Source organism: Bombus vosnesenskii, unplaced genomic scaffold (assembly GCF_011952255.1).
Source record: "Bombus vosnesenskii isolate JDL3184/JDL3185 unplaced genomic scaffold, Bvos_JDL3184-5_v1.1 scf7180000013316, whole genome shotgun sequence".
Classification (NCBI taxonomy): domain Eukaryota; kingdom Metazoa; phylum Arthropoda; class Insecta; order Hymenoptera; family Apidae; genus Bombus; species Bombus vosnesenskii.
Window position 1 is genome coordinate 3,532,374 of NW_022882962.1, and position 21,593 is coordinate 3,553,966.

The 21,593-nt window shown below is 41.5% G+C and overlaps 1 protein-coding gene across 5 annotated transcripts in view; it reads left to right on the forward strand.

Annotated features, from left to right (window-relative positions):
- LOC117235362 (protein outspread) overlaps positions 1-21,593 on the forward strand; it is a 210,910-nt gene that overhangs the window by 171,436 nt on the left and 17,881 nt on the right. For all 5 annotated transcript variants that reach the window (XM_033497311.1, XM_033497314.1, XM_033497313.1 and 2 more), the window contains exons 5-7: positions 13,757-13,945; positions 19,758-19,830; positions 20,316-20,858. In XM_033497311.1, the coding sequence (XP_033353202.1) occupies positions 13,757-13,945; positions 19,758-19,830; positions 20,316-20,858 (805 nt within the window). The remainder of the gene's footprint in view (positions 1-13,756; positions 13,946-19,757; positions 19,831-20,315; positions 20,859-21,593) is intronic.

The window sequence follows — 21,593 nt, forward strand, 5'->3', positions numbered from 1 at the left end:
TACACGCTCGTATTACGGTTTCAATGACGTGTTGTATTTTTTCTTTTTTTTTTTGAATTATGTTTTGCCGCGTACGAGGCATGAGGTGTATTTTTCACCCTTAAAACGCTTCCATATTAAAAATCTTCAAATACCCAAACTATTTAGAAATCCAAATTAAAATTTGTCTAAACTGAAAGTTCTTCAACCCTTGTAAACTAAAAATCCCGAAATTCTATCGAACTCTTCGTAGATTCTACGAACCTACGACTCTTTCGACTATTTCACATTAAAAATCGTTGAAACCTTCTGACTGAAAGCTAAAAAAAAACCATACACCCTTGCAGATTAAAAGTAATTAAATCTTTCCAAACTCTATTTCTTCGATCGCAAATCCTCCGCTACGTTTTCCTCGCCTGTATAAGCCACCGTAATCGAATCGTACCGCACACGAGTCGATCTAGCACACGGTTAAGATCGAGCGAGCTGCCGCTATCCGCCACGCTTTAATGAAAGCAGCCACCGGCACGGCGCGAGAGCGCTCGTAATTTGTAACCGGGGCGAAGTCAATTAATAAGGACATCAGGTCATTAATTTAATTGTACCCCGTGACGATAGGTATCGAATCGCGAGTTTAGATCGCCGTGCAGATTTATTAATTACGAAATTTCCACGTGTGACGGGCTACGCGTTGCCGCGATCATCGAAAGGTCCGCAGGAGGTCGCGTAGCCTGACTGACGATCACCGTCGATTAAATTATCGGTTGATCTCGGACGAGGACGCCGCTAGTTGGCCGAGCCACCGCCGTGCGTTTCTGAAAAGTTGCAAAACCGACGGATTATCTTGGCGGATTGCTTGGATAGGGGAAAAGAGGATAACACGCGTTTCGTCTTAACCTTTTCAGTTTAACCTTTCGTAAATTACCTCGCAACGCCGCTTTGGTATTTTTTAATGGGCGAGTACGCGTGGTTTTATCCGGCTGATTGATTGTTTAGATCGTAAATTAGTCGGCAAGAGGATAGCGAAGTGTTTGTATGTACGTCGTCGGTGATTTGTAATTGACGTAATACCGTGTGCTTAATGGAGCGAGTAGGTGTGTCTGTGATAATGCGAGATGATGGAAGTTCGTTTGTTTGACAATGCCTGGTGATTGCTCGCCAATTTATCTTTTCTCGCTAAACATACGGATTTTTATTTTACAAAAGAGAATGTTTATGAGCTATAATACCTTGTATATAATAATAAGCCTGTCTTTCGTTAGATTTCAAGTACATATTTATCGAGCAAAGAAGTACATGCGATCGTAAGGATGATCGAAAGTCAGACTTTATATACCTGTCTTGTAATATTTTCAAGTTACTCGTACTGTAATCGAAATATTATAAATAACGACTATATGATCGAGATCGACACTTTCGATGTATTTCCCAAAATCTCCAAGACATTCGTATGTACTTTGATTCGTAAGTACTTTTAGAGCAGCTATCACGTGCTACCTGTGAGTTCTCGATGTCACAGCCTAATTTCCAACAAAATAAGATTTCAAGTATAATTTGAATTTCCCTGTTCCTCTTGACACTCTTCCCCCGAAAATATTATAGTACGTTCTTCGTCATCATTCACGATCCAATAACAGGCTGTTCGTGATTTCTTACACTTGCGTATAGGCTGAAAGCGAATGATCGTATGGAAAATCGATCCCATTTGGTGTCGGCTGGTCTCGTTAGTAAGAGACTGATAGGAATTCCATGGAAGGTGTACGGTGTAAACTCATCTCGCGTGTAAGGCGCGGAACGCACTAGGCTCGGCCTGCGTTGCATTCCGTCACGTTGCAGGGGAGGAGTCGCTCGCGCCGCGAGGAAATCCCTGGTATTCTAATCAGTTTCTAGCCCCCTATCTCCGAACGTACGGCCGACCAAGCTGATTCGGAGAAATCGGCCGATTGCCAGTCCAGGGTTGTCGTAATAATCATTAGGAGAATATTAAACTCGTCGACGAGTTGGAATATTGAACGCACATTCGATCGATCGTTTCGTGGACTGAATAATGGACTGTAATACGAGATATAATCTAGGCAAGGAAATTAAAAATCTGTAGCGAGATCGATAAGTATTGGCGAGAAAAATTAACACTGAGAGTTATGCTTTTTAATATCAATATCGTTTTTAAAAAAATAGATTCTTTGAAAATCTGTTTGCACAGCCACATATTTGCACTTCGAGGATACAAATATAATTCCCTATCCTAACTTTAAGGGTTCTTTTCACCTACGTATACTTCTCCGTATACTTTACTTTTAATTACTTAATTTTTACTTCAATTTTTAATCCCAAACTCTTCAAGGGTTGTTTTCACTCCGTAACTGTGTTTGTCGATTTAATTGGCTAAACTATGAAGGTTCCAAGTTTCACCAAAATTGACCTGTCATCCTCGTGGAAGAAAATTCACGTTTCTATAAACACAGTTTATAAAATGAAATTTGAATAGGAATTTATATTGTTTGTTATAATATTTGGCAAGTACTTCACTTTGAATAGTACAGCGCAATGCTGCCTATTTTTACATCTTTAAATTATCCGCAAATTCAAAAAACAACTGCGATCTTCTTAGTATACTGACGTTCAAATCGATCCGAAATTTATATCGTCAGTTAATTTATTTATATTTATGTATCACATAGCTTGTCATATAATTTATCATACAATTATCAAGCATTAGAGTAACTTCGATCGATCATCAATGAAATGACCTAGAATTTAATGACAGGATTTAAGTCGAATGGATTAGAGGTCGATGCGACAGCGTACGTCGGAACTAAGCCTAATTACAGCTTAATACAATTTGATTGGAGCACGATCCTCCGTCTCTAGCATAATCTGCCGCATACAAGTGTGACTTAGGATTATCCGAGCGTATATATAATTTAGATCGCGAGTATAAGTTGTCGAGACGGCGCGTAATTTAGATCACGGTATCAGATACGTGCGCCGCTGTCTAAGAGGACCTATCCAATCACGATTTAGACGAAATTACACCGTGTAGATGCTTGCATAAGTTTACGTCGAAGCGTTGCTTGATCGGCTATAACTTACGGCTAGCATAACTTAATCCAATTATAATACTGATCATCCATAACACCCGTTTGAATTAAACGAAAACGCATGCTGTATCATAGTGGATTGGATCTAACTCTAACGATGGTAAATTGGCAAATAAATCGAATCTATGCGTAATTTGATCGTACGTACGCTTGGGTTCAAAAGTAGCTAGACGCTTGCGCCTCTTTGATCTAACGTGATTTAATTACAGAATTACAGGCCAAAACACGATCTGCTCTCATTTTTTACTCGATTGAATTTCTTTTGATGTTAAAAGATCAATCTCAAGTTGGAACACAATACGAAAACGTCGTTATTCTCACGCATAATTTTTCCTGATAATTTTACGTCGAATATTTTCTTAAACTATATTGAAAATCCTGGTTGATCGCAAAAATTAGAGCAAATATAAATATTGCAGGATCGCAACAGGGTTACATTTCTCTACGGACACGTTTTAAACGATCCAATAGCCACGTGTGATAGCTTAAGCCTGTAAGCAATTGGAGATCGGACATCATCGATTTGGTTGGTCGTTCTAATTCAACCTCGATTATCCGCGAGCAATTGAGCGACTATTTGTCGCGATGAGGTTGGTCGCGTGAGAGGGCGTCGGTGGCCATTCTGCTGGCTATTCTGTTGGCCATTCGTGCGTCGATGGGTTCCGGTTTTATCGATCGTTTTTCGTGGCGAGCCTCCCCGGACACACCGGTGGGACCTGTTTTCACCGATGAAAAGTTACCAGATCGTTCAGACCGGCAACGACGGTACGATACGCCCGACAGACCCCCGTTGCTTTTCCAGATGGAACTGGTCGACCGTGCGAAAACCACACGGCACAGAATATCGCGAACACGCGCCTCTTCCGAAAGAAGAAGTTTCTCTTTGCTTGATCTTGTCGTTCGTTGCTTCCCTGACACGTTCTCTCGATCGCTGCCCCGAATCCTCGTTCGTCTTTCTTCGAAAGCTCGACGCAGTGGAACCATTTTTTCTCACGAAGGATAATTCAGCGGAGAAAGATACACAAATAGCGACAAATTAATGCTAATTTCGTAGCATTTGCATATCAATTAATTAGCTCCAAGTACGTATATTAATCTTCGTGTCATTTGGTAGCACTCGCATGCGATTAAACAAAGATACTACGAAAATGAAATGGAAGAAGCTCGATTGGAAAATAGCGCGCACGATGGTACTTTTGCTATACGATAAGATCGTAAAAATTGGCACGTGTATTGGCCGCAACATCTGTAAATAAAATTCCCATGCTCTCAGAAATGTCATCTTCTGAGCGATGCACGGTAAATTTCTTCCCATATTCCATATTCCAGACTACTAGAACGCGCGACGATACACGTCCGTGTCGAGTCTTAATCGATACCTTTCTGCATGCAACGACGAATTGATAAAAAGCTTTCACTGTCGCATCTTTAGAGGACCGCGTAAAGTTCGTCTCGTAAATTGCAGGAGCAAGAATCCTGTTTATCTGTCGCAGTATCGGCTTTAGAGTCCGTGTAGAAAGGGGACAGGGACGAGTCGGTGGTGAACGACAACGAGACGATAAGCGTCGCTAATTTCCGTAAATTCGCCGACGACTCGACCAGGGCGTTACGTTTTAATTGCCGCAATTAATTAGACCAGGATCGAGAGCCGAGCTTCGACCGTGAAGCGGATATCGCGGCAGCCTTGAATCGCTCGCTCTCGACGACCTTCGCTTCGATGAAAGGTTAGCCAGTGCCTCTAGCTGAAGACGAAGTTGAAAGATCTTCTTTCGAGTTATTCTCGAAAGAATTAACGAGAATCACGAACGACTTGCTTCTGCGTTCGAGATTTTTTCATTGAATTTTATTTTCACGTAAGGAGAGATTGAAGATACTCCGGTGGAAAGAGACTGAGTGAAGAAGCCAGATGAAGAGAGAAAAAAGAGAGTGGAAGGTTGGATGGTACGGAGGAAGATGAAGAGACCGCCACAGGGCGCGACGACTCGTGTTTTACATAAGTAGCGCGGATCTTATCTCCGTTCTGGTACACTCTGGACACTGCAACCGGGTCACGATGTAGCCAGGTACCAGATCTTGCGCATCCTCGAACGCCTGGACCAACCAGATATCTTTTTATTTTTGACATTCCACCTGGTCGCACCATTCGGTTGCTCGTTCCCTTTTTTACACGCCTTGCTCGTCGCCACCTTGTTCGCTACACGTTTTTCCCGCTTGTTTCATTACCCTCTCCTTTTTCTTTTATGCGTCTTCTTTTCTTTTTTTATTTTACGACATATTCTGAGATTCTTTCTTTTACGGCGATTGCTCGTGCTACTTATTCTCTCGTTTGCACCTTTTCCGCATTGTGTTCCTTTCCTCTGCGTTTCTTTTGCTTTTTAGGACAGTTTCTATTTTCTTATTGTCATTTTCTGAAATCACCGATTTCCAACTTGGCTTAGTTGCGCTATTTTACACCCCCTGCTCACCTATTCCAAACTTTTCATTACTTCCTCGTTCACTCGTTTCTATCCACTCCAAGTCAACGAACCCCACAAAATCGTGCTTAAATTTTAATAACTTTGTTCACACTATGAACATTGTGTTCAGTTCACGATGTTCAGAACATTGACACTATGTTCTATGCATTCAAATTCTTTTCAACTTCCTGCAACTAAATTTCATTTTCCGTATCATACGTTCAACCCTCCACCCTCGTAGCACTCATCTCTCCTGCAAATTTTTAACGGTTCCATCAACGTATTTTAAACTCGATCAAATTCCAAATATTCGCACCATTAAACTGTCAATTGCTGCGAAATTCCTCTCGTTAGGAACCCGAACCTCTGGCCTGGCGTGCTAATGGACATTCCGAAGCGGTCGTTCGAGATAAATCAAGAAGCGTGTCCTGAAAGAAAGCCACGCCGGTGCCGCGCTAATAAATACGTCGTATGAACAAAAACGCGGAGCAGGGCGGTCTCGTATACATAACGGCCGGACACCGACCATGATGTATCGCTCTTGGTGGACACACCGTCTCCGTGATCGTGTGTGCACAGGTATAATCCCGTTCGCTACTATGTGGAGCACATGGGAACCAAGAGAGGCGGCTTAATAGAGGCTCGTGCCGCTCTCCACTCAATATATCTTGGATTTTATGCCGACCCTAGCCTCTCCTCTTCTCTATCCATTCCTTTTCTGGCAATAATTGCTCGATCTTCCCTGGCTGGATTCGACGTCGATCCTCGAGGCTGCCGGAAGCTGATTGCCACCAACCGGAAGTCGTCTCGAGACTCAGAGACGACCCGTTCGAGAGCGGTCTGTTTAATTTAAAGCGGGCATAAATCGTTGTTTTAATTAACCTCCTGTCCTTGCATGGCTCTTTCTCTTTTTCTTTTTTTTTTTTTGTAACCGAACAAGATCGCTAGGTTGTGCTGGACGTTTCTCCGTTTTCGAGTTACGCGTCGAAGGCCTCCGAAAGCCAGTTTGCAGCGAGTTTCGATGCGGAACGGTCGAGCCAGATCGAATCCACCGTAGCGTCGCCAAAACGCGATATACCTTTCGAAGCAGAAAGCTTCACAGGGATCTTTTAACTTGGTAGGATTTTTGGTTACTTGGATTCTTCTTGACAATTTTGTTCTTCATTTTCCTCTTATTTTCGGTCCTAGAATCTTTCTGAGTTTAGATAAGTAGGTATATAATGCGCAAGTAACGTACTTTGGTCGATGCTCCACCGAAAAGTGAAGCCACGCTACGCTATGGAATGCCGAGTTTGTAAATGTTTGCTTGGATAAATATACCTATACGGAACCGTTCCCACTAAAAGCTAAAATCTGTGCAGCATAGTTTAGCTTGGCTTTCCGATGGATCCCTGGCTTTATTCGAAGTCTCTATACAACTTTCGAAGTTTACGCAACGTGGAAGTACGTGGCTGCGCCCTCCCATTTTATCGTAGATTTGCCTGAACGCCTCCCACGCACTCGCTTGCAAATATTCGCGGCCGGTGCGACGCTGTATAAACAAATAACAAATTGTAGCCGCCGTGCAACAAAGCGGACCGAACCGGGAGCGTTGGACGTTTCATGGATCGCCGTGTACGAACGTCAAGTGTACTTAATTGTACGGTCTCCATTCAGCCGTGGCAAGAACGCGGATAATAGAAAGTAAGACGGCGGCCGTAGCGTGCTCGACACTCCGGGACCCGACTGGAATTTCGTCGGTAATTTCTAAATCGCGGATTTTATTGGCCACGTTCGATCGTACGTTTTCGTGGTCGAGGGTCTGGCCGATCTAACGACGGAGTCTAAACGGCACGCTTGTTTCGATCAAACAACGTCGCTCGTGTTATTTCACCGCGAGATTTACTATCGGTGTTCAAAGGCAGTTGGTTAACCGGATTAGCTAGTTCTAGCTGCAGATTCCTTTTCCATGCCGATGAAAACAAATTTCGATGTTTTTGCCACGGGCACCCGAGTGAAATTCATCTCGTCAGACTCCAGCCTTGCCACGTGTTTTTCCAGAAAAGGTGGTGAAAGAGAATCGATCTATTACAAGGAATATGCCAAGTATGCGTGCGAACTCGCCAAGGCATTCGATCTCTCGTACAGCGCTCACAATTTGAACGCTACTTGAAACTTCTCGACTAATTACGTTCTCCAGCTCCAAGCTTCGTTCGTTAAACGCATCCTCGATATGTATAAAAAGTGGACAGTCGCAACACGATTCAAAATTACAGGTTTCTCAACGACGTTAAACGCGTACGTAACTCGAAACGTACAGGTTCGGGCCATCCGCGATTTTTCATCCAACTCGTGCAAACAACGACATTACTCTCCGAACTGCTTCCCGCGACTGGTTCACTCGCGCGTTCACCTTTTCCGTGTCCATACATTTCTCAAACCGCGCCAACTCGCGTGCACGCGAAAAATTTACATTTTACAAATGTGTCCGCGTCGTCGTGCTCGCTGTTTCGAAACACGATCGCCTTTACTGAATTTTAACCGCGGAATACCACATTTTTTCTCCGACCCTTCCTTCTTCTGTTTCGGTGTTCAGATCGTGCAAATAGTAACGCGTTGGACCCTTAACGTTCAAAACCTTCAACTTTCGTCTCATATATCGCGTTTTGTCATTATCGAAGTCGATACAAATCTGTAAATTATTCGTCCTGTTGCACAATATTATTAGTTTTCATTGAAAAAGAAAAGGATATTTTGGATAAATAGAAACTAGATGCGGCCAATTTTTGCGGTTAATATTACAGTAAATTGACAGAAGAATTAATTTGTCTGATAAAAGTCACGACCGCATAGACTGATAAATATAATCGTTAAATTCAAGGAGCAAAGGAAAGCAGGAAAAGCTCCGAGTTTCTCGATGTAAGACGTAGAAGTATGCTGCTTTTTGATCGAGATGAAAGCATCCTACGAAAAGGATATTCCGGAGAAAAACTGTGACTTTTAACATTTTTAATAGGAATTTTGCAACATCGCGGACTAAAGCGTAAGCCCGCGCGACGACGAATCTTACTCCTCGCGCGTCGCTTGATTAAGCGGTATAGGAGGTCGCTGACGAACCTTTACCGTTACCAGCCTCTTTTATCGCGAGAGCAGGCTAATGAACCGCTTCGAACGCGCAAAAATCTACATTTAACAAATTTCTCCCCCGTCCCCCTGGTTGAGATGCGACGCGACTTCTGCTCGCCGAATAAACGACCGGCCGGGATAATTTAAGGCGTAACCCTCGCGATGTTTCTTCGGCCTTAACGGACAGTCGCTAGTTGTCTTCCGATTTTTTTGATCGCTGTGTTTCTCCGTTTTATGCGACTCGCATTTTATTTTTATTTTTATTTTTCTTTTTTAAGGTTAGTTGGCTTGGAGTGGGGAATGAGTTGTAAACGATAACGAGGAATTTTATGTACCATGTTTGCGCGGCGGAGAAATTGTTGGGATTGTTACGGTAGTAGGTGATGATACTCTTTAACCGTTTCCCAGTATAAAGTATGCATTCTGTGGTTTTCACACGATTAGTCGACAACTTTGCGTTATTATAAGTAGATTGCGAATTTTTACGCAGTATCGTATTTTTGTTAAGATCTAAACTAAGGAGATGAAACATACGTACAGATTTACTTTATTCGTTAGATTTTATAACAAATAGTTCACTTTGAATATGTTTTCTATTTCTGCATACTGTGTGCAGTTTGTTCCTTATGCGCCTTTGAATTTACCATATACGTATAAGAATATGCAATATAATTGCAAGGAACATCGTTACTCGGGGCTTTCAGGCGCAAGCCACGTTCAGGAAGAATTGCACGCACACATTTTGCCAGCATAATTGATAGTACAGAATGAAATCTTGACTCCTTAAAAACAGTATGTACTTCCTAGTATTATCGAGTATCTGTGATGCGCCATTGAATCATCGGATAATTATCAAAGAAACAGACAGAAATTGAAGTTCAAAGGTTTAAAAGAGACTTGGTCGTTGTGAATTCACGACTTCGCTTACGCAAAATTTCTCCTTCTTTCTCTTTCTTTTCTTTTTTTTTTTTTTCATTCACCACAGTTTACTCGATAACAAGCGCGGATTCTCCATGCCAATCAAACGTACGATCTGAATTCAACGGGACGGCATAACTACCTCTCCATCGAACTTCGATTCCCCTCGATCCCGGATCCTTCACGAAGAACCCTTTTCAACTTTCCTTCGTTTCATCTTGGCGGCCAGTTTTCAACGTCGAACGCCGGCTATCCACGTTACCGGCCACGTCAATCGCGTTCGAAAGGATAATCGCCGTTTCGAGATGATACTTTGTCGCAGTCACGAACGGTTCGGTTTTAAAAGCCGAGCGATTTCCACGGTCACCCTGGTCCTTTTTCTTCTCCGGCTTCCTTCTCCGCGGACGATTACACGATCCTGCTACGCGAATCGCGGTCGTCGCTGGATTTCACGACGTCGTTTTCACGGATCTTTCGTCTAAGCTGGCAACTTTCTATGGCCAATAAGGAAGCTCCGTTTTTTTCTCATCTTTCTCGATCGCAACCGGTAGTCGACAACGGGTAATAGATTGGAAATATCGACGATGCTCTGTTTTCTCGATTAGTTCTACGCTAAAATATCGCTGTTTTATCTCGAGCGGCGTTGCTCATGAATATTTATGGCTAACGTTGCCTGGACAGAAAAGTAGAATCTATCGAGGCCAAAGAAATACGCGATTTTTGTCTATTCTTTTGAGAAATAATATGTACGTACAGTTATTTGTTAGGGTCTTTGCGCCTACTATTAGGTTGCCCGAAAAGTGTCTTTCTTTTACAGACACGTCTTTTACAACGACGCATCTTCATACAAACATGAAACCCAATCTGTCTGTGATAAAATAATATAAAACGGAAAATGTTTATTATTTCCTTACAAAACGAAAGAAACTTTTCGGACCACCTAATATTTATAAAAGATCTGTCGTTTATCGAAATAAGCTGTATCTTATTTGGAATATTATATTTGTCTATTAATGTATGAAACAACGATTATTTCGTAGCAAACTGTGTCACTTGTTTGCTATAAAAATAATATTTAATTAGCCTCGATCGTGTCGAGTATATTATCAGTGGTAATATTCAATGGGATTTTAGTTCGATGGAAATAGCTTTGCTATACTGCGTTACGGTGTACGAGGACCATTGAACATTGAAATTAACTATTCATGGAAGAATGTTATGCAGTCAAGAATATTTATTCGCGATAATGTTTCTTAAATTCTTTGAAACTAATTTCGAAGCAAAGGGAAGCTAAACGTGTACATGTGTCGATATTCTTCAAGAGATTAGGTTGCGTCAAGTATATGTAAGCTGTATAATAAGTAGGAACATACGTAGATATCTATGCAAAATGAAATATTATCGAAACCCGACTTTATTTCGGTATCTTCAAAGCGATCATACGGAGATTGTTAAATATAGAGAAGGATTATGTAGAGTTTTATCTCGATACATTATTGCTGTTCGGATTCTCGATACTCTCAGGTGTATAATTATTCCACAGACTTATCAGAAACAGCATCCTCCTCGATGCTAACATTCAAGGAACATCCAATCGTTCGATAACCTAAATAACGCGATTAATGAGAGCAGTCACACATCCCTGGTTACCAATCACTCGTATCAGCTCAGCAAGATATCCATTGAAAAAGTTTGCACAACCTGTAATAATTCATCCACATGTTACTCGAGTTAAAAAATCGAAATATTCGTAGCAATTCGAAACTTTTCCTCTTAGATTCTTAGCAAATAGCAACATTGGGGAGTCCAAATGTAAAAAATAAAAAGGTCTAGTTGAAAAGATTCTTGCTATTTTTTTACATCGACAAATCGAACTAGCTGGCGCACAGTGAGATAATATACATATGGAAATGTTGAACAGTATTATTTTTGTATACAAATCACGTTCAATTCAATTAATTGGTTATTTTTATGTAGAATAAGCAAGACAATTTTTTAAATAAACAATACATGTATACAGTTGGTCACGACGGTATTCGGTTGTATTATTCTATTTTATTAGATTATTTACGTATTGGCCATTTCTAGGAAATTGTACAATTATTGTTCTATTCTGCAGTGATATAAAAATAATAAATAAATAATAAATAAATAAATAAATATAGATAAAATCTCTAGTAATGTAGTATCGTGGACAGATTGTCTAAGAGATATCGGGTGAACCATAAACAATGTTGCGAGGAAACCTAAATGCCGACAGGCCAAAAGGGTTTGGAAACTACAATGGTCCGAGCGACCCATCAATGTGTGGTCGGTCCTTCAGCCAAATGGTTACGCGGAAAAAAGACCTAGTGACTATGGCTGCGGACGTTTGCGGAACAGGTACGCGGTGGAGCTATGAGAAAAGACAAAGGGAAGCTTAAGAAAGACGAATTACCAGTCAGTCGTGAGTTGAGAAGTCACTGTTGTCAGCGTTGTCGAGGAAGATGGCCCGCGTGAAAGGGAGCGTTGGAAGCGTGGTGACGAGACATTACTGTATTTAGTTCACGTTAAATAACCATCGTATCTTGTTTAATCCATTCTAAATAAATAAATAAATCCTACAATAAACTATTAGTATATTTCAAAAAATGCTCATGAAACCCTGAAGTGATGAACTCCTATAACCAACTGCTATATCTTTAGGGTTCGCTTGTACAAAAAGTAAAGAAGACAAAATATTTCGTTTCTTGATAAAATTAATTCGATTTATCGCTATTTCGATCGATCAATCCTTGCTGGAAACGAATCAAAATTATCAAAATCGTCTATCTATCGACTTTTCGAGATGAGTATCCTACCGTAGACAAGTTACCTAGCACCGAGTTGTCTCCAGGTGGAGATGACCTCGCAATTGTCAGTTTTGTTTTACGAGGCGAGAATTGGTAGTAATCGCGACGTTATTCCACGGGAAGTGACGCTTTTACGACTGGCGGAATAGTGAAGCCGATGGGAAATCTACGTTTCCGGTCCGTGGCGGCCGAAATCGGCGACAAAGTGGCAATGGTTGGATTTTACTCGTTCCACCTTGCCACGCTGTCACGCGGTTTTTACTGTCGCCTGTATACGGCGCACTAAATTATCCTGTTTGCAATAAAACGCGTTGCGGGACGCGCGTACGCCACGGTGAACAAATAAACGCGAAATTACGGTGAAACCTGGTTCTCTGCTCTGAACGTCTGTCTTTCTCGGTCGTTTAGCTTTGGCTCGATACACTGGCTCGCGATACCAGTCGAAAACGAACGGTAAAAAGCTTGGATGTTTAGCTTGGACGTTTCCTGGTAGTTGCTCGATCGGTTAAGAAGGGAACATCGTTGTTTAATTCGCTGTTTTGTCCAGGTTAAACCGGTTGCGCTTGAGCGTGTGACTTATTGTAATATTTAGCTACTTGTTGTACGAATCTTTACAAAATTCTGTTAGAAAATCTGGGATTTTTTAAATTATTGATTTAGTAAGAATTTAATGCGCCCAATTGCGAGTTACCATTAGATTATGCGTTTAAAAAATTCGAAGTTTCTAAATATCCGATAGAGTTAAGTAAAATCTTTTCACGTTACAATTATTAAGACACTAGACGGATTAAAATTAGGCATATTTTATTTCGTTGAGGAATTAATATCTTTCAAGGAGCATTCGTGACTCGCTCGTTTAATTTCCAATTATTGCTCGCTGATTTAAATTAATTAAACAAAAGTAGATCCTCTTAAGCGTTATCGAACGTACTTCCACCTGACCTTTAAAGAGCGTTCTTAATCGAAACGAAGTGGAGCAGCTGATTCGAGGCTGTGGAAAACGTTCAATGAAACCCTTAATTGAACCATCCAAGCCACTGACAGTTCCTCGAAATATCGCCGCATTTACATACGATCAATGGCCGATCGACGTTTTAATTGCTTCCTATCGATGGAGAACGAACGTTGCTCCAGATAGTGTGATTAAATTGCATCTCAATTGACCCGGTTGGCATTTCTGTGTTTCTAGGTCTTCGTCGCGCGTTCTTGAGAAATAGAACGTTTCGTGGTCGCGTTGTTCGTTATTAAACGATTACATTATTCGATTAAATCAGCGGCTGGTCGTCGAATCGAAATTGCCAGCTGCTAGACGAATATAAAAGAGATTTATAGATGATTAACGAGTTACGTGACGTTTCTGTTGCAGCCAGAGACGGTTCCTCAAGCGAGGATCGATATGACCCGGGTGTTGGAGGTCGCTGCAGCCGAAGACATCACTGGACATCCTTACAGCCTCGCGATCACCGCACCGGAAGGAGTTACCTTCGTAAAAGGCACGTGCCGCGAGGAAACCAGATGGTGGGCTGATGTGCTGCAAGTCTACTCGAGGAACAAGGTTTGCTTCAAAAATATATTACACGTAATACGAGCATTGGCTGATTTATACTCGTCGTTTTACACAGTGTGATTCGAACGCAACGCTTTTAGCCCAGATGCATCGAGTTGCTCCGAATTCCATAATCGTCACTCAAATTGGTAAATTTGAAAGTAGGAAATACAAAATTACCTGCATAATGGAAACAGAATATCGTATTGTTTATGTTAGAATTACCAAATAGTCAAAATGACCAATTAATAATTTCTCTCTTCGAACTTCATGATTTCAGCGAATATATTGGCAACTAAGTGATTGTGGATTTTGTCAGTAGGTGGTAATGTTGCCAATTTGCCAACCTAATAGTTCTATTATATAATTACAATTACACTCGTGGAACGAACGTTCGTTCGACAAAATTGAAATGTATTTAGACGAAATTAAAACTACTGGACTATTACAAATTATAGATGATGCAGTAGTATGAACATAGATTGTTTCTTCTGTAAACCCTGCAATTTATATATATCAAAGAATGTTCAGCGTTTTAAGTAACGAAAACAGAAGGATCTTTCTGAAGCGACTAAAATTCTATGGGAAATTTCGGTGGAGCTACATTTAATTGCCATCGAATGGCAAATGAGCCGGGGTGGGTTCGAGAAGCGGCGAATTGCCAATTACACGTTTCACGAGTCGCGTGGTCCAACGCGAAAAAGAAGTGACGCTGACGCGACGGGGCCGCTGTCGTTCGTTGATTGCGGTGCTCGCATAATCATTACTACATCCTTCTGCGTCATACTTGTTACGCGTGCAGTAATACCAGTCGCGTCGACTTGTCTCACCGGCGGAAATAGCTTTAATAATCGCACGCTCGAAACTACGTTCGCGTTCTCGCGGCAAACGAATCGCGACAAACGTGTCCGCCCGCGGATTTTCCGCGCCTCGACCTACGCGAATTCCTCTATCCTGTCTTTCCCAATCGAAACCGGAGAGGTCCTTCGTCGTTATTAAAATCTTTTACTTTGCATGTAACGATGTTTTTTCCGTAGTGAGTAGTTGTCGTGTTTTCAAACTCTCTGACCAATGACCAGGCAACGCTATTATTTTGAAACAACCGCAGAAAACTAAGCCCGTCGTTGTTCCGTGCCATATTCATATTCGAAGTACACAATCATTATTTCAGTTTGTGTGGTATAATTTTAACTAAGAACGTAAAAAATACACACGAAACGTACATACGGTACGTGTAATTTTCGAGTCACGTGGCGCTCTAAAGGGCTAAGGTAGCTAATTATGGCTTTGTTAACGATAGTATGAAACGTTTTGATTGGGCCGTTTAACGACTGGGTAGATTCAAAAGCGGGGTGAAAGTTCTCTTATTAGCGATTTAATGGTTGACTCTAATAGGAGCATATTATTCTTATTAAAGGATTGTCTTTACTTTAATTCCTTTTAATTTCAAATAATCGAATGTTTTAGTACCGATTTAATAGACAACCTTCTTCCACTACGTATCTTTCTAATTGCAGACCTCTGGGAAGCGGTACCTGTTCAGTGGTACTCTAACTCCCAGTTTATCCCTATTACGATAAATTCTTGGTAATGAAATTATCTCGATAGAGTTTCCAACACTCCAATTACGTTTGCAATTTATTACTATACGTATATATACCCGCCAATCAATCGTTTAATCGAACGATAAATCCACAACAGTCTTTATTCTTATCTTCTCACTGTACTCAACTTCGTCTCTATTATAATAAATTTCCATTAACGAATTTATCTCGATGGAATTTCCAATATTCCAATTACTATAGATATCTAGTTAATCGACCTATCAACTTGCCGATTAATCCTCAACCCTTATTCTTATCTTCTCGATATTCTCAAATTTATCTCTATTATAATAAATCCTTATCAATGAAATTCTCGTCTTATTCACGCCTTGTTATTATACCCGACTATCTTATTTCCAATATCCCAATTACCGATTATAATTTACGAGTATCTCGATGATCGATCTACCTGCCCATCTACAACCCCTTTACGCGCCAAACAAAAATTCCACCAACTCTGCTCTCTTTTTCAACAGTCCATCCAACAATCGCAATCGTATCGATATTTAACCGTAGGAATCGAGCAACGCGTATACAACTCGGATAGACCACTACAGACATCTAATTCTCGGTTATCGTCGGAGAATCGGCGCGGCGGTTCGAGCTCGTACGGTTAATCTGGACGCGGAACGAGCGAAAGCAGACGACAGGTAAACGAGGCGGACGCTGGAAAGAGACGAGAAAAGAAACGAGTCTGACAAAAGTGCGATAATGCTCGATCATTAGCGCGCGCTGTCGCCGCGTCACGCTCGTTACTGCGCGAAATAATGCCGCGTTGGGCAAAACTGCACCGTAGCCAAGCGTCGATTGCCGCTTTTCTGCGATTCACTCGATCGTTCCGCGTGCCTCGCCAGAGTTCTTCGCTGGTTTCTTATCGTCGTTCGAGGGAATAGAGCCGATTATGCTCGTGACCGGCTGGTAACAGCGCAACAATGCCGGATGATCGCCGGTTGTTTGTTAATCCGTGAACAGCGACGATTCAATCCGATTCTCGAACGATCGAGAGGGAGGTCAGGCACTGACAGGTATTCAGAGCGGATTCACGAGGGTGATGGGGGATTGCCTTGGTGTTGAGATCGATTCAATTAATTTTAATTGCGCTTGATTCGACGCCGAATCGCTGTGAATGTGTGTCGCGGGGTTTGTTTCGGGGGACGAAGTTTGGGAGGTGTGAATTTATCGATTCGAGTTTTTCAGGCGATTGTAGAACTCAGACTGTCGGTTTTTATATTTGGATTGTCGACTTTGGCTGTAATTTTGGTTTCACTTGTAACGATGTTATTAGGTTGTTCCAAAAGTTTCTTTCGTTTCGTAAGTGAAATAATAGATGCACAACATTTTATGGATTTATGTACGATCCATTTTGTAGTAATAGAATAAAATAGATCAAACATAATTCAATAAAATAAAACGAAGTTCCTTTCTTATAAAACGAAAGGAACCTTTGGGACAACCAAATGCAGCGATGAATGTTCATACGACGAAAGAATTGCACGTTCAACTATATTACGCTTCGCAAGAATAATTATGGAATTAAAGTGGAACGACACTACTTTTACCAATGGTTTTCCCAATTTTTCCTCCCCCGTTTAATGTCATATCTATTTCAGTCCTTTGACTGTCTTGAATAATCGCCGCGCGAATATTTGAAAACGCGGGTATCGATGAATTAACGCCGACGTCGAAACAGTAAAAGAGCCTGGTCGATGTTATCTGCCGCGTGATCTACGCGTTTCGCGATCGCCCGATAGATCAAGGCGCCCGTTCGAGAATCGTGTAGCCTGTCGTCGAGAGACCGTCATTTTGCCACGTTACTTAGGCTCTCGACAATGGCGCGTTGTGCAACAAATGATCGATGGCAGAGTAGCTTCTCCTCAACGAGATAAAAATCAGACGAGGCTTTTAAACGTACGAATTATTCTTATGGTTGTTCGCCTGTGTGCGAATTTCGAGGAATATTTAGACTCGTGACTGGCGATACGAATATTCTTTACTTTGAATATCTTTTATCATCGAAGTTGAAAGGATACGGATACTTTGGCAAAGCTCAACTACGATATGATCGATGATATTAATTTCTTAAGATGCCACGTATCTCGAAACGCAATTTTTATTTTAATTGGAAACCTAGGAGCTAACAATTTGGAATCTTAAAAAATTGTCTAATCGGAAGGGATTGAAGAAATAGAAGATTTAATAGAAGATTTTATAATCGTCAGAAGAAGAATTACTTTTCCTTCAGTTAGAAACCTAGAAACTAACAATTGTTGTAAATACGTAGGTTTATTAACGCTAGAAGAATGGCAGGGTAACAAAGTCAAATGAAACACCGATGAACAGATAAAATCAGGTTTAAAAAACATAATCACATTCACGTAACATCTAAGCTACATTGTTATTACAGAACGTAAAGTAAAAAGATCGATCGATCATCGATCACGATTGGAAATTACCAACAAAATATCAATCGTATCTGCCATCTAAATACGACCTCAACACCAATGACCCATCGGTATCCTGAAAGGGGCATCTTTCGATTATAAGATCGTCGCCAATGTGGCGTCGCGATCGATCGGTCGTCCCTGGCGTATTGTTCGCATCAAATCCGTTACGCAAGAAATGATCGATCGGCAAATGGAAACGGCTCGTCGTTGCGCGGACCTGCAGCTCGGTGTAGACGTACGATTACGTTTAAGAGGCCAAGGCGACATATACGTACGCCAACACGATCGTACAAGCTGGTGAACGCGCGTAGGAAACGGGCCTCTTATTTCCTCTCTTCGCTGATCGCCTCTCGTAAAGGCAGCTCCAGTCCTTTGATACGAAATAAAATGTTGCACGACGTCTATTTCGCGTTTCGATGGCAAAAAGATCGCCAAGTCACCTGTCCGATCGTTAAATCGAGTAAGGCTTCGGTTAATTCGACGAAATGTTTCGAAGATTGAGAGGAAAGTAGATTGGAAGGGGTAAGTGACAGGGAGGTTGATTTCTTTGATCGTTTCTATTATTTGACCGAGTATTCGTATTTGATATTTCGAAAGGATCGATTATCGGGATATTAAGGATCGTCGTGTAGGAGATTTCTGAGACGAGAAAAGGATTGCTTTCTGTGGGATTTATTTTCCCAAGATTGTCTAGTTATTAGTTTCTTGCATAATTGCATTAATATTATTGACAGGATTTTAGAAGCGTCAATAAGTTTGGTAACAATCAAATCGATAGAATTTTACGAATTACATTTCGTACAGTGGAAGTCTGTAATGCATCATTTGTTAAAAGTAAATTATTTTAAGAAGATCCAAATATCCAATTATAATTATTGTTCGACTCTTTATTACAGTGATCATATATTGTATCAGTTCGAATCCTACATTCGCATTATTTCATCTTTGTCTTACCGCAAAGATTACGCTCACATTTTGCTATTTTTCATTCGCATGATTAATCTAAAAACTATTTCCTGCGCGAGATCGCATTAACGAATCCCACCAACTCCTTTATCATAATCGAAACTTCCCCGATAAGCATACGTACGCGTTGAAATCCTCTTTCTCTATCGAAAGATCGAGTCTCTAAGAAGATCTTGCTTTAGTAGGACCGATTGAATCGTCCGTGTTCGCATTTGTCTGGCATTGGTCGGTACACGGGCCGCGGACTTATGAATTATGCACGGCGAGAAGAGCGTATTCCTCGCGGAATATTATCAGGCTCGCTGTTATCTGCCGTTATTGCGGCCGCCTACCGCGACCTGGTCGTGCACACGCCTGCCCTCGTACAGTCGCCCACGTACAAATTCTACGACATTCCACCATGGAGTCGCGACGTCAGTCTGACTCGCGAGAAGATAACAATTATTTTTTTAGCGATTTTTAATCGACGCAAATGTGCCCTCTATACGCGGTGAGAAAATACGCCAATGCTTGAAGGATCGGTCGACGTCGAAGTCTTGGTATTCTCTTCTTTTTTTATTATTATTGAATTTGGCAAAAAGAAAAATTCCTTACGAGGAGTTTATCGTTTTAAATTAACTGTTACGTAAAGTTCTTACGTTATAAATGTACCATTTATCGAGGTACACGAGTCTTTAAACTTAGACTTTAGACTTAGAAAGCTTTTAACGTTGATCGATCGATGTCGATGAAATGATTTGGTTGTGGGTGGTTGATTGCCGAAGAATTAGAGAACAAACGGTTAATCGAAGTTGAAATAACTTTCAGGGCCGACATAAGAGGAACGCGACGTTCCCCGGTGGACAGACTACCATTCTTCAAGTCACTCCAACGATCAGAAGTAAGTAATTGATAATGTTTTTTTTTATCAGAGTTCGAATTGATCGGTCTGTACAAGCTAAGTTGTGAAATACGTTTTGCTTATGGCAGACGCTTGATACGTTTTTATTTTCAATGGAGCGGTTAATTGAATTCGAGAGTTCGACGATGTTAAATGAATGTTCTGCGCCGCCACTTAAGCATAAATTAAATGCAGATTGCTTCTTTAAAGAATAATTAATCGACTGTCATCGATCTTTAAATTAATTTTCTTTGTACGAAATTACGAAGATACTATTAAGATACTAAAATATTGCCACTCGAGATATTATTACACTCCCGTTCTGTATCACGCGATAAAAATCCAATCTCTGTCCCATCATTCAACCACCTAGACTCGAAAGAGTCTGAGAGTTGAATAACTCTGGATCGCTGCCAAAGACGAAACCCGGACTAACGTTAAGTTAATAGAAATTGTATCTAACGTCAAACCTACTCCATTTACAGGCAATACACCGAATCCTCCGCGACCTCGTTTCAACAGCTGTCGTTCAGAGCCACGCAGCAACACATGGATCCCAGAAACGAGCGTCCCTTCCGACCTTTGTCCACCAGTGTTCTCTTCCACACCATCTTTGGTAACCAACAGCGTGGTAACCACCACCAGCAATGCAACAATGAGCAATGGGAACGTGGAAACCAACAACGATCATCGAACGAGCAACCTGTCGCCTCTAAGAACCAGCACACCCCTGGAGAACGGTGGTTCCACGTATCTATCCTCCGTTTCAACCACTTCGTCGATGAACGGAAACGTGTCCAGCACTGTGTATTCAACTCCGTCGACGCCAACGACTGTGTCAAGCAGCAGTTCCTTGACAGAGAAGCCACCGATCGTACCCAACGAGGGTAGATCGAGCTACAGGGATCAACCAGCGAGCAGCGCGTCTCCTCCGACCAGGGACAAGCTTCGAGCGGAGGACAAGGCCAGGCGCAGGATGAATCAGCACGGAGAACGAGCCGGGACAGCCTGCTCCGGCGAGAAACTAGGTCGGTATACTCGAATATGTCGGTGGCCTTGGTTTCGCGATGCTCGTCGGAGATGCGAATTGACGCCGGGACTGGCTTAGGCCCGCTGCAAATGATCCTTTGATCGCGATCACGTTGTTTTCAGGTTTTGTAGATTTTCTGAGCGAGCCATTTTTTCGAACCGTACGATGTGGCATGTTTATAATTTTTTCCTTCTTTTTTTTTGGCGATGCAATGCATACGTGCATATGGTATGTGTTAAGGTAATTGCATCTAATATCGTCTATCAAATTTCGAGCAAAAAGATAGGAGACATCTTTGTATCAAATTAGTCTCAAACGAAAGAGACATTATTTGCGTTTCGTGTACGTAAAATACCGTACGATTTTTACCAGCGCCTTTTTTTTCAAAATATTACGACAGCGAACGTTGTTAGGGACACTTACGCTGTCAAAAATTGCTGAAGAATTTTTAACGAGGCGAATGAACGTTCTTAAGGCTCTTTAGTAACGAACGGGTAAAGTTAGTACTTTTGAATGATTTGTTTTCTAGAATATACCCGAAGCATAGAATTACCAAGTGAACTAAAAAGCACAGAGTAACCTGTAAATCTAAACTTGTGTTTATTCTGTTGATCAACCTGACAAACACGGTGAGTCAGACCTAGGAACATCTGGCTGGATCGTCATTTACAGTCGTTACTCGTCGAAATCGTTTTAACAAGATACGACCGCATCTTTTATTCATCCCACCGCC